Here is a 13,500-nt window from a genome sequence, read left to right as displayed (position 1 = left end):
TGCCTTATATCACAATGTTGACCCAAACCAAATCCTTCCACCTTCCAGTTTTATGAAGATTCATTTATTTGTTTTTATGTGTAATCTTGCTTCCAAACAAACAAAGGGTGAATACATAACCTCATTGAAGGGGGATATTTAAACTAAAAGATAAATATAAAAATATTGTGTGTTAAGTGTTTTAAAATGTGTTTTCTGTACACACAGTAAACAACTTGTGTATTTGTAGCTCTGCTCCAGCATTAAACTGTTTTAACCACTAGATGGTAGCATAAGCTCAATATATAATATAATATACAGCTCCAACTCAGATTAGTGCATGAGCACATGAATCTGGGTTTAATCAGACTTGATGAAATAGTTTCTCTTTTTGCAAAAAAACTTTGTTTAGAAAATCAGCGTTCGGAGTCAAATCTAATTATCTTTCTCTCCCTCTGCGATTTCAATTTCAGGTGGAAAACTCAGGGGATCCTTGGGAAAACTTCAGAAATTCCCAGTCACTTTCCTACTGGGAATGTGTCTACTTGCTGATGGTGACCATGTCGACGGTGGGCTACGGGGACGTCTATGCAAAAACCACCTTGGGGCGCCTGTTCATGGTCTTCTTCATCCTTGGTGGTTTGGTAAAAATCAAGCTTTTTTTTTTCTTCTCCCTTTCTCCCCGTTCCCCTCCTCCTAAACCCTACCCTCTGTTCCCCTGTATCCCCCAAAGTGATATTGACAAGGGAATGAAAAGTTAAATTTAAAACTTTCACTATGATGTGTATATTCTAGCTTTGTTTTAGTTATACAATGTTAGAACTATGCTGCCTGTACCAGTAATTTCTTTTGTCACAGTTGTATCCCTCTGTTTAGCCTTCTGTATCTTGTCTAATGTAGTCACAGTACTATGTGCTCCTTCGTCCCCTCCCCTCACGTCTCTTCCCCGCATACGTTTGATTGGAGTATAAGCTTTTCTGTCTGATAATGTTGTTACTGTTCTCTTAAAAGCAGTTGCGGTTTCAGGACACCCCTCCTCCTGTGTCTCTTCCCACAATTCCAACAAACACAGGGGCAGGGAGATGAAGCTTAGGCCAGCCTGACTGTTACCATAGCAACAGCAGTCTCCCACTCCCTCCCTCCCTCCCTCTCACCTTCCTCAGATCTGTCGGGCCGCCACTATTCTAGTTACTTGCACACGAGCGCGGTGCACACACCTGTGAGCACTCACACACACCTGCACACACTCGTATACCAAATATCCTGTCTCCTCCATCTTCTCTCCCAAAAAAAGAAAAGAAATGGAAGATCCAGCCAAATCGCAGTTACTGCACTCGGCCATTACCGCTCGGCACTGATGACCTGCAGCTGCGCCGACGTGTACCGTGTCGTGGCCATGGTGATAGGTTGTGTGTTTTCCTCAGCGTTGAGAGCTCTGGAAGTCTTTAGGCTCGTACCTCAAGCTGCTTCCTATCAACAGCAGCGGCTGAATAATGACTCCAGGCTGCAGATACTTCCAGGCCCCGGAATCATTTCAAGCCCACGTCATTTCACATTATCCCCCCACTAATGTAGAGGTAAACTCCGCAAGCATGAGATAAGTGCGTATTTACAACGGGATGCCTTTGTTTTTTATTGGCGATGTAAGCGTAGATGAGCAGTGTCAGCGAGTGCCCCCGTTGCTAGTCGGTAAACTTAAACGCGACCCCCGTCCTGCGTGAAATGGCTGTGAAACTTTGCAAAATGCATCCAGCTCATTTTCCAGCCCAAACATAAAGAAATGAGTCTTAATGTGTTTTGCAGCTGCGGACCATCAGGTGGGCCTATTCAAATCAACCTGCCACATCCTCTGTGTTTGTTGGACAAAACATGGCACATAGGTTTTTTTTTTACTCTCCCCTCAGCTCTCAAACGTCTGCTGTCCAGAAAGGTTGCTGTGACAAATTTCTCGCCCACCGACTAAATCTCCTGCTAAACTGGGGCTATTTTTTTCTCAACAGAAAAATTATAAAAACAATTTTGCTATATATATGAAAGTCTCTCTCATTCATGGGAAGTTTAGCAAGCCTCTACAGACAATGAGAGAGTTTCTCTTTCATTTCAATAGCAGATTACTAATCTTCTCCCCTCAGAAATCTGGACTCATGCACCAGTTCTCCCCACCATCCACTCTGTGGCGTAGTAGTCTCTTTTTTAGTCTCTTCTTCTGTCTCCTATCTTCTCCTTAGGCCATGTTTGCCAGCTACGTCCCTGAAATCATAGAGTTAATAGGAAACCGCAAGAAATATGGTGGTTCCTATAGTGCGGTTAATGGGAGAAAGTAAGTATTCCAGATGGTTCTGCTGTTTTTCTGTGTGCGGTAGAACCCTCTCTGCATGCCTTTTTCTTTTTTCTGTTCCATGCATGTAGGCCATGTTTGCTCGCTACGTGCCAGAAATTGCTGCTCTCATCCTTAATCGGAAGAAATACGGAGGGAGTTATAACTCGACACGAGGCAGAAAGTAAGTTGAAATCCAGACAAGGTGTGGTTGTGTGACTCAAGTGCGACCCCCCCCCCCCCCCCCCCCCCCCCCTCTCTGAAGTTTTATAGATACCGGGGGTTAGTTAAGTTGACTTTTCTTAGAGCAGTTACATTAAAACATCAAGTCACACAGCGTGACTGGAGACCTTGGCCATCAGGACACACATGTCCATGCCCCCGTAATCTCTTTCTCACTCTGTCTCTCTTCTTCTTCTTCTACCTTTTTCTTCTTCTTCTTCTACATCTGTCTCTCTCTGTCCTTGTGTGCCGTTCATCTTCTTTCTTTGTCCTCCCTGAAACATCCTGTGTTGCGCTTTAATTTGGACAATAGAGCTTTCATGACTAACTACACTTTAGACTTGCAGAATACTAAACTGTGGTGCTCCTGTGCAATATGTCTGTGCCCAGTGTCTTGTCCCTTTCCTGCCATTAATACAGTTTTGCCTATAGGGATGAATTAGGATATTAATCCATTAAAATGAAAGAAAATAGTCATGAAACCCCTACTATCCGCTTTTAGGATTTTTTTTCCACAAGAAAATAGATTTAAACATCTGCAAGTGCATTATTATTGGTGGTCTTTTAATGTATCATCAATCTCAATGAGCATTGCAGGATACAATTTCTTTTCTTGATTAGCTTTGGTCGAGTTTGATTTTGCACGTTTTAAGAAATTACTTTTCTTCAGCTGCATCCTTCTGGCATGTTCTCTATGACCTGCTTTCCTGCCGCTTTTTCGTCTTTCCGTACGAAAAAGCCGTCTTCCTGTCATCTGTCACCGCTCGCCCCATCGCATCATCAATGCCTGACATGACTCTGGCCCTGATCTTCAGTCAGCTCCCACACCCTGAATGCTGGATGCCTCCCTCCCATTGGAGGCTCTCAATTGTTTTTGGCTTGCATGGGTCCCGGTGCTCGCCTGTTCTCCTGCTTATGTGGTGGTGGTGGTGGTGGAGTGCTTCTCCGGAGGCTCCTGTGATTTATGTACCGTGTGTGTGTGTCACTGGCCTCTCACAGCAGAGGCTCCAGTGCACTGTGAAGTGTGTGTGACACTGTACCGTTTTGTACCGAGATGACCACAGTACTCATTGTGCAGTACTGTTCTCCTCCCCTCGTGGCTCAAACCTTACTGATACTCAGCACACAGATTTATTTTAAAATCCAAATGTGGTGTTTTCCAGAGCAGGGAGGGTCGACTTCTTCTTTTCCTTTTTCCCCCCTTTTCTTCTCCTTTTCTATTTTGTCTCTGGCACTCACCATCTATTACTATGCTGTCTTCTCCTCCTCACTCTTTCTCGTTTCCAATCATCGGTTTCGGCATTCTCGGGAGTCAGCAGTAGAGCGAGGCATTCGGAAAAAAGCCTTTGTTCGATAATGTTTGCCTGTCACTGGGATAAGATTGATGAAATGTTATGTTTGGCCAGTCGTCTCAGCCCAGACTGGCGGATGGGTGTTGAGAGAAACCCTTGTCAAAACCGACGATAGTTTCTCCCCCACACTTTATTTTCTCCTTCCATCTCTTTTTCTGGTCAGACCTTCAGTGCGAGTCTATCGTTACAATCAGAGGATACCCACCAAACACATGGGATTAGAGTGGCACCAGGCTCTTTGCATAATCACTTAGATAAATGTATGTAAACATATAAAAAGTATGTGTTTACGTGGATCGGACCTGACGCGGAGAAAAAAAAACAGGTTTTTCATGTGGGTTTCGTTCGGTGCATTATCATTAAGCAGCTGTCATCACACAAAAAAGTCTATCAGGGAAATGAGATTAGGAGATTACAAGTATCCAACTGATTACAGAGCTCCTAAACAATGAGGTCACGGTGCACTGTGAAGTGTTTTAAACGTAGCCCTCATTTGATCTCTCTGCCTGGCTTCTGTCATTCGAAACAGGCCTCGAAGGTTATTTGGAAGTGAGAGGGACTCATTGGATCCATGCTGGATTTCTGTTTGAAGCTAGCGCTGCTTACAGTCCTCTGTGCAGTGTAGCGTACATCCGCGAGCGCGTGCAGTGACAGCTCTCAGCCCGCGCGTACGCCGATATAATAATGACAACTGTTGCATTCTGTTGGCGCCCGCTGCACTCGGGGCTCTGTGGTTTCCATTATGGCTCTATGGTTTGCATTAGCGCCGACTTCAGCAGAGGGGTTGGCACGGAAACTGGCCTCAACCCTGGCTGAACTCTGACACGCACCTTTGAACGTCCTCGCAGCTCGAGGCGTGCAGACCCAGAGACTCCCACACTGGCAGGCGCAAACAAACGCCCTCCCTAACATAATGGTGGAAGTGGGAAAGCGTACATTTATGCTATGGCACTGTAAACACAACGTGCGCTATATAGTTCAAGTGCACACTTAATTGGACTTTGCTTGTAATCATTACACATGGCCTGACTTATTCTCCACATTGATTAGAGGAGATGAGATTTCTCTCAATGCTGACAGACAAAATAAAATAGGAAATAGCAACACTTTGACGAAGACAGCCCGTTTCAACACTGACCAAAGGATTAGAGCAGTATGAAGTCAGTGACCTCTGTTGCTGATGTTTGAGCTCTTTGTTTGTACATTTTGTATTTTGTGCATTCCCTATATACTGCATGTCTTTGTGTGCACGCTCTGTGATTCCCTTTTGCATTGTACGTGATTGTGTGCATCTCTTTTATTATTTTTGTTTGGTTGTCGGGTGTGGTTTTCTTGTGTTGAAAAAAATCGTAGCTCTAGTTGTGCTCTATTTTTTGTTTTCCTAGTTGTTTCCATGGCTTAGAGTGCACTTAACATTCAGGTCGACCAGAGGGGAGGTATTTTGTTTGTGATGAAATGGTTGAATTATCTGTGATATCCTTGTCTTACATCCTATTTTAACTAGCCAAGTGCTAAATTAGATGCTACTGTTGGCTCACAGAAGCCTCAGTGGAGGGAGGCCAGCTTTTAAGTGAAGCACAATATCACAATATTTCTGTCTTAGGCTCAAATTACTGGTATGTTCAGGGGAAGGAATAATACTTTTTGATACATGAGGTAGAAAGTTTTGTTTTGCCGATAAATCACATTTACAGGGTCAAACGCAGCACCACATTTCTCGCTGGCAGTGTGTGTGTGTGTGTGTGTGTGTGTGTGTGTGTGTGTGTGTGTGTTAACCTGTGTACATGAATTTACACATTCAAGTTTGTGCTTTGTTGTGTGCACGCCTGACATTCATAACTGAATGTTGAACCCACACAAGCCGAATAATATCCCTGCGTAAATCTGCACCCTTGGTGACGGGCATCTGGATACGGAGAATAGGAAAACATGACTGATGTTTTTCGAAATGAGAGCCATCTTGGGCCAAACACTGCCGGCTGCCCGCAGACATCTCAGCTCATCAGCTTGTAAGACCACACGGCCGGCCCCCTTTTCGCTCGACTCGGGCCAACCGTGCAATCACGGCTGCTCGTTAGCTTCTCTTAAAGGACCGAGGCGACATCTGCGAAGAACATTATGTCCCTGCAACATCCACAATCTGCCATTCCTTCAATATGTCACAGCGCCCTGCCAAGTCCACTTCAGCTCAGCCCGACCCGGTCCATCTGGTGCAGGATAGGAGAGCGCTCAGTGATCTGGACCATGGTTTTCATCTGACAGAAATATCTCTGTTTCCTTTAAACCTGCCAGACTGAGTCAGATTTCAGTAAAGCTCTTTACAATTTTAGACGTTGACTGTTGTAGGTTAATGTGTAAGCCAGAGATTCCTTCTTGTATGTAGCGGCATGATAATATGTTGAGGGAAACCTGTCAAAACAAATCTAGTTCGATGATAAGAACTGGAACGTTGAACAAATATGACCACAGTATATGTTTTTTCTCGACTCGAGAGAGTAACGTAATACCCATAGTGCAAAGCCGTCCAGTGCCCAGGCACTCAGAACTGAAGTGGTTCAATTGTCTCCTGGCAAATCCTTGGAAGTAGTGGATGAGGCCATTGTCATTACACAGATTGCCTTACAGGTCTCCGTAGGCTAATTAGGGTGTGTGCCGAGCGTCCACACTAATCCACAGCAGTGCACGGCTGGATTCTACTGTTTGGATTTGGATGTCTGGTTTAGGGCTTTGGCAATAAGTCTTAGTGACATTTAACTGCAGAGGGGTAGTTCAGCTGACCACAGTGATAACAAAGCACATACTGCAGAGTGTCTTAAATCTCATAGATTAGTGTCATTAAAAGGCGTATAATACCCATGTGGTGGTTGTATACATATACTTATAGTGCTATTAGTATTCTTGTCCAAATGTTTGTCATACTACTACTTTATTAAAGCTTAACACTAGGGAACTATCAAAGGGTCACAACGAGAATTTTGTTGAGGATTAGTTTAGCCTTCCCTTACAATAAGTTTTGAGCTCTTTTACGTTACTTCCCAACCCCAATATCATTTCTGAATTTTTGTCCGAACCCAGCCCGGCCTAGTGAGTCCCAACAAGCTCAGTTCAGGTAACCACACTCTAATACGTAGCCCATTTCCACTCCACAATGAAGTATGCTCGGTACTACTGCTCAATAGTTGTGGCTATATCATTAGTGAAAGTAAACTTAAACTAATTCTTAGATTTAGAGGTCTCTAGAGATTCTATGGATTCATTCAGAACCAGTTCCTGTACAGCTGCATGGATACACATGATTGCACATATAGATATACACCTATACTGGAATGATGTTGTTGCATGATGGGAACAAAACACATTCAAGAGAATGCTAAACACATTGCAGGGAAAGCAAAACTAATCCTCAAAGAAATTCTTCCTATATGACCCTTCGGGGTTCTGTATAAAGGTTCTACATTAAAATATTAAACGAATAAGATAACGAAAGTCAGACAGCATAACTTTATCCATTTTCTTGAGTTGAAGGGAATTCTCTCAGCTCTGGGACATTAAAACTTAATATGTATTATTCAGAGGAGCCACAAGTTTTAATGCTGAGACAGTTAAGATATTAATACGACTTGGACTGTGACCAAACTGCCTCAGTCTTATTAAAATGAGCCTCATATTCGATATAAATGTGAAGCAACCTTTGAACCTGCACGCTCTGTCCCACAGTGCAGTCAGAGGACAGACAGGGACAAACGTAGTCTAATCTAACCTCGTGCTTCCGTACTGTTGTAATCAGCCCTGTCCACAGATGCCTCCGCTGCACACAACCCTGCCAGCGAGCTGTCAAATACTCTGAGGTCCTGTTTAGAATTTGTGTCAACCACAGGCCTCCGAATCACTTTGAAAGTTTCAAGTAATGTTCTGTATAAAAGCGCAAGCATATTGATGTACATGTCTTTGTCAACATCCATTCAGCTCACAGAGGGGCGGTTTGGCCGAAGGGACAGTTTTTATATTGAGAACGGATGACAGTCCAACCACTGTGGGCTGTGTGATTATATCTGAGATTTTCTAAAGTGGTTCAGAGTTGAGTGTTTGATTGCACTTGTCTTGCAGAATTTAACCACTTTCATTACATGGGGGAAAATATTCACTTAAATGGCAAAAAAGATATAATTCACTTACTCTTTTGCTTTGAAACAACATTTCTTGACATGTATATAGATTTCTTTTTTTTCAGTCTACATTTGAGGTGGATGTTAGAGTGCTTGGGTTTAAATGATTATCTTTGGGAGACATGCCAGTGTCTGCAGTGATTAATGTTGCCCACTCAAGATGATTTCTTCCCCCCTTCCAGGCACATTGTGGTCTGTGGTCATATTACCCTCGAAAGTGTCTCCAACTTCCTCAAAGACTTCCTACACAAGGACAGGGATGATGTTAATGTTGAAATAGTTTTTCTCCATAAGTAAGTTAACTTTCTTTTCCTCACCACGTGTAGGTTAGCACTGAGCACAATGCTTTGAAACACAGTGGACCTGTGTGCGTGAGGTGTCCATACGTGCACTAACTCCTCTGCTCCTTCCTCTGTGTGCTAGTATTTCCCCTAATCTTGAGCTGGAAGCCTTGTTCAAACGCCATTTTACCCAAGTCGAGTTCTACCAGGGATCTGTTCTCAACCCTCACGATTTGGCCCGTGTGAAGGTACAGTCGACGACGGGACCCGTCAATGAAAACAAACTATCATTATAGACAACTGTGCTTGAACTTAAGTATAGATTAAAGAAAAAGGACAGAATAAGAATTGAATTGTTATTGAGAGTACATTGAAACCATACAAAACATAGACTGTATACAAAGATTGACCACAAATCTCGATATCCAGAAATGAAGCCAAAAATATTCCACATAAGAATGCTGCCATCTTGCATTTATGACATCGTTTGGAGGCAGAGTCTGTGCAGAAGCAATCAGGGGAGGGGGATGCCCTGTTTTCATAGCATCAACTAATTACAACCAAACTTACTGGAAAAAGAAACACTTGAATAAGGATCAATGTGATAACCTAACATCACAGAAATTATCTTTGAGAAAAAATTATTAAGTTTGTACTTTGACTTTTTAGTCCATGTCCCATCCATTAATATGGAGGAGACGGGGCTTATGACCTACAATGCAGCCAGCCACCAGGGGGCCAACAACACGTTTTTGGACTTAGTGGCGCCTTCATGTCTTTCATCTTTATATACAGTCTGTGGTGCAGAGGGACAGAGATGAGATGCATCTCTGTTTCAGTTTTATTTGTATTTCTTAAACAAAATGGATATTAAAATAGAAGAAAAGAAAAAGACGATCAATATCATGAGAAAGTGTATTTATACTGGTCAGTGTTCAATCCACAGATTTATTGGATTTTATGGGAGAAAGCCACAGTTTGATAAAACCACTGTGTGCGCGTTAATAAATACCGACATGTAGTATAATGTTAACATGTTTGTTTCTAGATCGAGTCAGCAGATGCCTGTTTGATCCTGGCCAATAAATACTGCGCAGATCCTGATGCAGAGGACGCCTCAAACATCATGAGGTACTGTATCGTCTGGACTGAGAGAAAGTCCTGGAAACTGACCAGATATGATGTTACATAATCGCTGTTCCATGTGTTTGTCTGGTTTTCGTCTAGGGTCATTTCAATCAAGAACTACCATCCCAAGATCAGAATAATCACGCAGATGCTCCAGTATCACAACAAGGTAAGATGTTCTGGTGTCATGTGAGCTGTCGTTTCACCGCATCCTGACTGTTCCCTGTCCTCCCACGAATGGAGGAAGGTTCATGGCAGGAGATAAACCACCATCCTGTCTGCGTAACAGATGCTCTGTGCATTTAAGTAGATGGTTTCATCGTTGGGTTTTTAATTACATCACATGCATGACACATAATCTCTGAAAGGTCAACTCACTCCATTGCTCACACACTCATGACTCATGACGGATCGTAATACATTAACCTCCGTTTTTTAAGTGATTCAATAACTAGATTGACACTTAACAAAAAGCTGTAGGGGCTACGCTCAGTTGTGTGATTTAGCTACGTGCATTTTATCATTTTTACGGCGAATTGCCTATTTAAGGTTTTTTAAAGTAAATACTTAGACGATACAAATCAGAGCATTAGCAAACTGTAAAAATCCAATACAATAGTAGTTGTAAATGCCAAATTATTAAATAAACTACTCAGCAAATACAATATTGCTTTACAGTGATTTAAAGGAAGAGCTCATCTGGGCTGCGTCCACAATTACCTGCTTGTTCACTTATTCACTACACCACTAATAAATAGTTATTTCATTAGTGGGCAGAGATTTTGAACACTGACAGCTTTGACAGCACAGTCCATCCGACGCCATTATAAAACCACCAACTCCCAAAATATATCTGAATTTTTTCATCAAGATTCGCAAATTATTCTCTGAAGAATCCCCAAACATTTAGAAAAATGCCCGATCTTGTAACATTAAAGAACGTGGAAAAAATATTCTAGGACCCGCACCAAAATTTTATTGCCTCTTCCCTGTCTCATTCTTCATCCTTCATCCTTCCACCAGGTTTTAATGATAATCTGCCGCGTTTATGTGTGGAGCTGCTAACTAACAGGCAAACAAAAGAAGAGATAATTAGCAAAATGTTTGAACTGTTCCTTGAAGAAATGTGAATCACCGGAGAAGTTTGTCTGCGTCTTGTGACCTCCTCTGTCCTTATCATGTGATGAAGGCCCATCTGCTGAACATTCCGAGCTGGAACTGGAAGGAGGGTGACGATGCAATCTGCCTGGCGGAGCTGAAGGCAGGCTTCATTGCCCAGAGCTGTCTAGCTCAGGGCCTCTCCACGATGTTGGCCAACTTGTTCTCCATGAGGTCCTTCATTGAGGTAACGCAGAGGACGAGAGATTAACTCGCCTCGCTGCGGTCACTCCCTCTGAACAGACTGATGTAATGCGGATGATTGAATCCTCACGTTGCATTTTTGTAAATGAGATGATTTATTCTGGGATTGAAGGTGAGGTTAACATAAATTGATACAGTAAGTTCTCTGCTGACAGATGGATCAGATCCATCACGCACACACACACACACACACACACACACACACACACACACACACACACACACACACACACACACACACACACACACACACACACACAGAGAGAGCACATTCCCTGGGAAGTCTTGACGTCTCTGTCCAGAGAAAAGACTTCCATTAGAGTGTTTTCCGTCATCCTGGCACATCATATTTTACTGTGACATTTCATATGGAATCTGTTCAGTGTTTCTGTGGCTCAGTATTGAAGAGGTGCTTGCTTCTATCAAAGAACTGTTCTCATGTCATAAAGATGATGGATCAGTTTATAATGACCAGGCTGAGGTTGTGGGGGGGGAACATCTGCAGACCACATTGGACTGCTGCTGGAAGGAAAACACTGTTTTGTGGCTTCTTTTTTTTTTTTTTTCTTCCTTTCTTTTTTAGCTTCATCTGTGACATTTCCGTGCTTGTACTTTTTTTTTGTTGTTGTCAGATTGAGGAGGACACATGGCAGAAGTATTACCTTGAAGGAGTGGCTAATGAGATGTACACAGAGTATCTGTCCAGTGCCTTTGTGGGCCTCTCGTTCCCCACTATCTGTGAGTAAGTATCACTCTGTACCCACTCAGCAAGCCCACTGTCAATGGTAGGTAGCCCACGTGAAGAGAAAGGGTCTGTGTGGATGTGAGGATGTGGATTTCACAGGTTTTTCCAAACACATCAGACATCTGCCTGTAATCTGCTCTGCTCTAATGAGTGCACGTGTTTTACAGGCTGTGTTACGTGAAGCTGAAGCTGTTACTCATTGCCATCGAATACAAGTCCGAGCAAAGAGAAAGCAGGTTTGTATAATGTATCCACTTCATCTGTGGCCACAGTGAAAACTACTGATCATTTTCTCTTAATAATATGTCTGATATTTTCTTTCCCCAAATCCTCTTTGCAGCTCTGATCACAGCTGATATTAGTTTAAATGAAACTGTAACTTGCTGATATGATTTAATGTTACGGTTAATCTTTATTTTCGAATACATTGAATAAATAATGTTTTACCTTATGAAGCTGCAATTGTGGTTTTAATAGTAGAAATAAATTTAATTTAAAATTGAATTTAATCTGGATTTTAGATGGTTTCATTTGAGTCCAGTATTACATGGGAAAGTAGCAAAATATCCACATAATTTCATGGAAAATTTGATTAAAATGGACTGAGACAACTCACTGTACGTCCTTGGTGGAAGTAACATATTCCCAAGGCTGATATCAGACCTCGCAGGCTAAAATAAAGTGTTAGTTTCAGACAAGTAACAGACGACTATACTGGATCAACACAACATCCAAACACCTTATTGTCAGTTTAGAGATACAGTCACATCTAAGTCACCGATCTGTGTCACTATGTTTCACTGATTCTACAGTGTCCTTGTGCAGCCTGGATATGATAACCACTAACTCTACTAACTCAACAACATGAAGTGTTATTTACTCATTAATCTCAATTGCCAAACCCCCACCAACCCTCCCCCACTCATATATGCCAAAGTTGCAAAGCTAACGAAGGTCATTTAGATTTTTGTGTACATATTATATAGTTTACTAGAATGTAAAATGTACACTTGAAAATATAAAAATGGCCAACACTTGCCACTACATTAGAATTCAACCTTCACACTTTAGTGTTAGAAATATTGTTTATAATATAGGACATTTTAAATATACTTTGATGGTATAAATTTCCTTATATCTAAAGCTTATTAATAAAATTTCTAATAATTTTCAGTGACGTTTGATGTCATCATTCTCTTATCAAAAGTTAACCTCTGTTACAAACATTTTTTTTTTTTTAAATTAACAGTCATTTTTAGGTGCCAGGAGCTCAACATTAGACGAGCATGACATACAGTACACAGCCACATGGAGGCGCACCAACAAAATAGGCCCGAAAAACACTAGCAACAGTTTTATTTTCCTCTTCGTCGATGTTCATGATAACATGTTTGATTTGAGATTTCTTCTTGTTGTTTGCAGAAGCCGAAAGCGGTATGCCCTCTACCTTATCTAACTTCCAAAGTTCCACCCAATCTCCACCACTTTAAAGCTTCCGACTTTGGGAGTTTCCCCCCCAAGGATATTCCCCCACACACTATCACACAGGCCTCTCTTTTTTTCTAACTCTCTTTTATGGTGTCCCTTGTGCTTAATGCACTAACTTCTTTGCAGGCAGAGGGAGGATAGAATAAATTGGACGTGTTTGTAGAAGTGCTGTTTCTTTGTCTTTGCTGTCGTCAGTGTACCAAGGCCAAACGCTCACCCTCTCCATATCTACCTCTTATTTGATCTTTGGATCTTTTCAGTTTTTGTCCTTTTACCAGTCCCCCTGCTTAGTTTATTTCTCTCACTTTCAGTTCTTTTTTTCTCCCCAGTGTTGCTCCGTTTCTTACCCTGCTGTACTTTAGAAATCATCGCCTGAACCGTCCTTCATGGTTCTATGACTCCGGATCATTGAGGAGTTTATATACTCACACACCTCACACCTCAGATGTGGTGTCAATAA

At 42.1% G+C, this 13,500-nt stretch overlaps 1 protein-coding gene across 24 annotated transcripts in view; it reads left to right on the top strand.

Annotated features, from left to right (window-relative positions):
- Positions 1-13,500, top strand: part of kcnma1a (potassium large conductance calcium-activated channel, subfamily M, alpha member 1a) — a 137,783-nt gene that overhangs the window by 84,582 nt on the left and 39,701 nt on the right. For 15 of the 24 annotated variants that reach the window (XR_004616165.1, XM_034607789.1, XM_034607788.1 and 12 more), the window contains exons 8-17: positions 453-623; positions 2,208-2,299; positions 8,219-8,329; positions 8,460-8,565; positions 9,366-9,448; positions 9,545-9,614; positions 10,635-10,790; positions 11,440-11,549; positions 11,720-11,788; positions 12,975-12,986. Coding sequence is in view for 23 of the 24 variants with exons in the window: in XM_034607789.1 (XP_034463680.1) it covers positions 453-623; positions 2,208-2,299; positions 8,219-8,329; positions 8,460-8,565; positions 9,366-9,448; positions 9,545-9,614; positions 10,635-10,790; positions 11,440-11,549; positions 11,720-11,788; positions 12,975-12,986 (980 nt within the window). In the remaining variant the exon portion in view is untranslated. The remainder of the gene's footprint in view (positions 1-452; positions 624-2,207; positions 2,300-8,218; positions 8,330-8,459; positions 8,566-9,365; positions 9,449-9,544; positions 9,615-10,634; positions 10,791-11,439; positions 11,550-11,719; positions 11,789-12,974; positions 12,987-13,500) is intronic. The other 9 variants (XM_034607803.1, XM_034607801.1, XM_034607784.1 and 6 more) reach the window with 1 other exon arrangement.

The sequence above is a fragment of the Hippoglossus hippoglossus genome, chromosome 15 (genome assembly GCF_009819705.1).
Source record: "Hippoglossus hippoglossus isolate fHipHip1 chromosome 15, fHipHip1.pri, whole genome shotgun sequence".
NCBI classification, from domain to species: Eukaryota; Metazoa; Chordata; class Actinopteri; order Pleuronectiformes; family Pleuronectidae; genus Hippoglossus; species Hippoglossus hippoglossus.
This window is presented reverse-complemented; position numbering and strand designations above follow the sequence as displayed.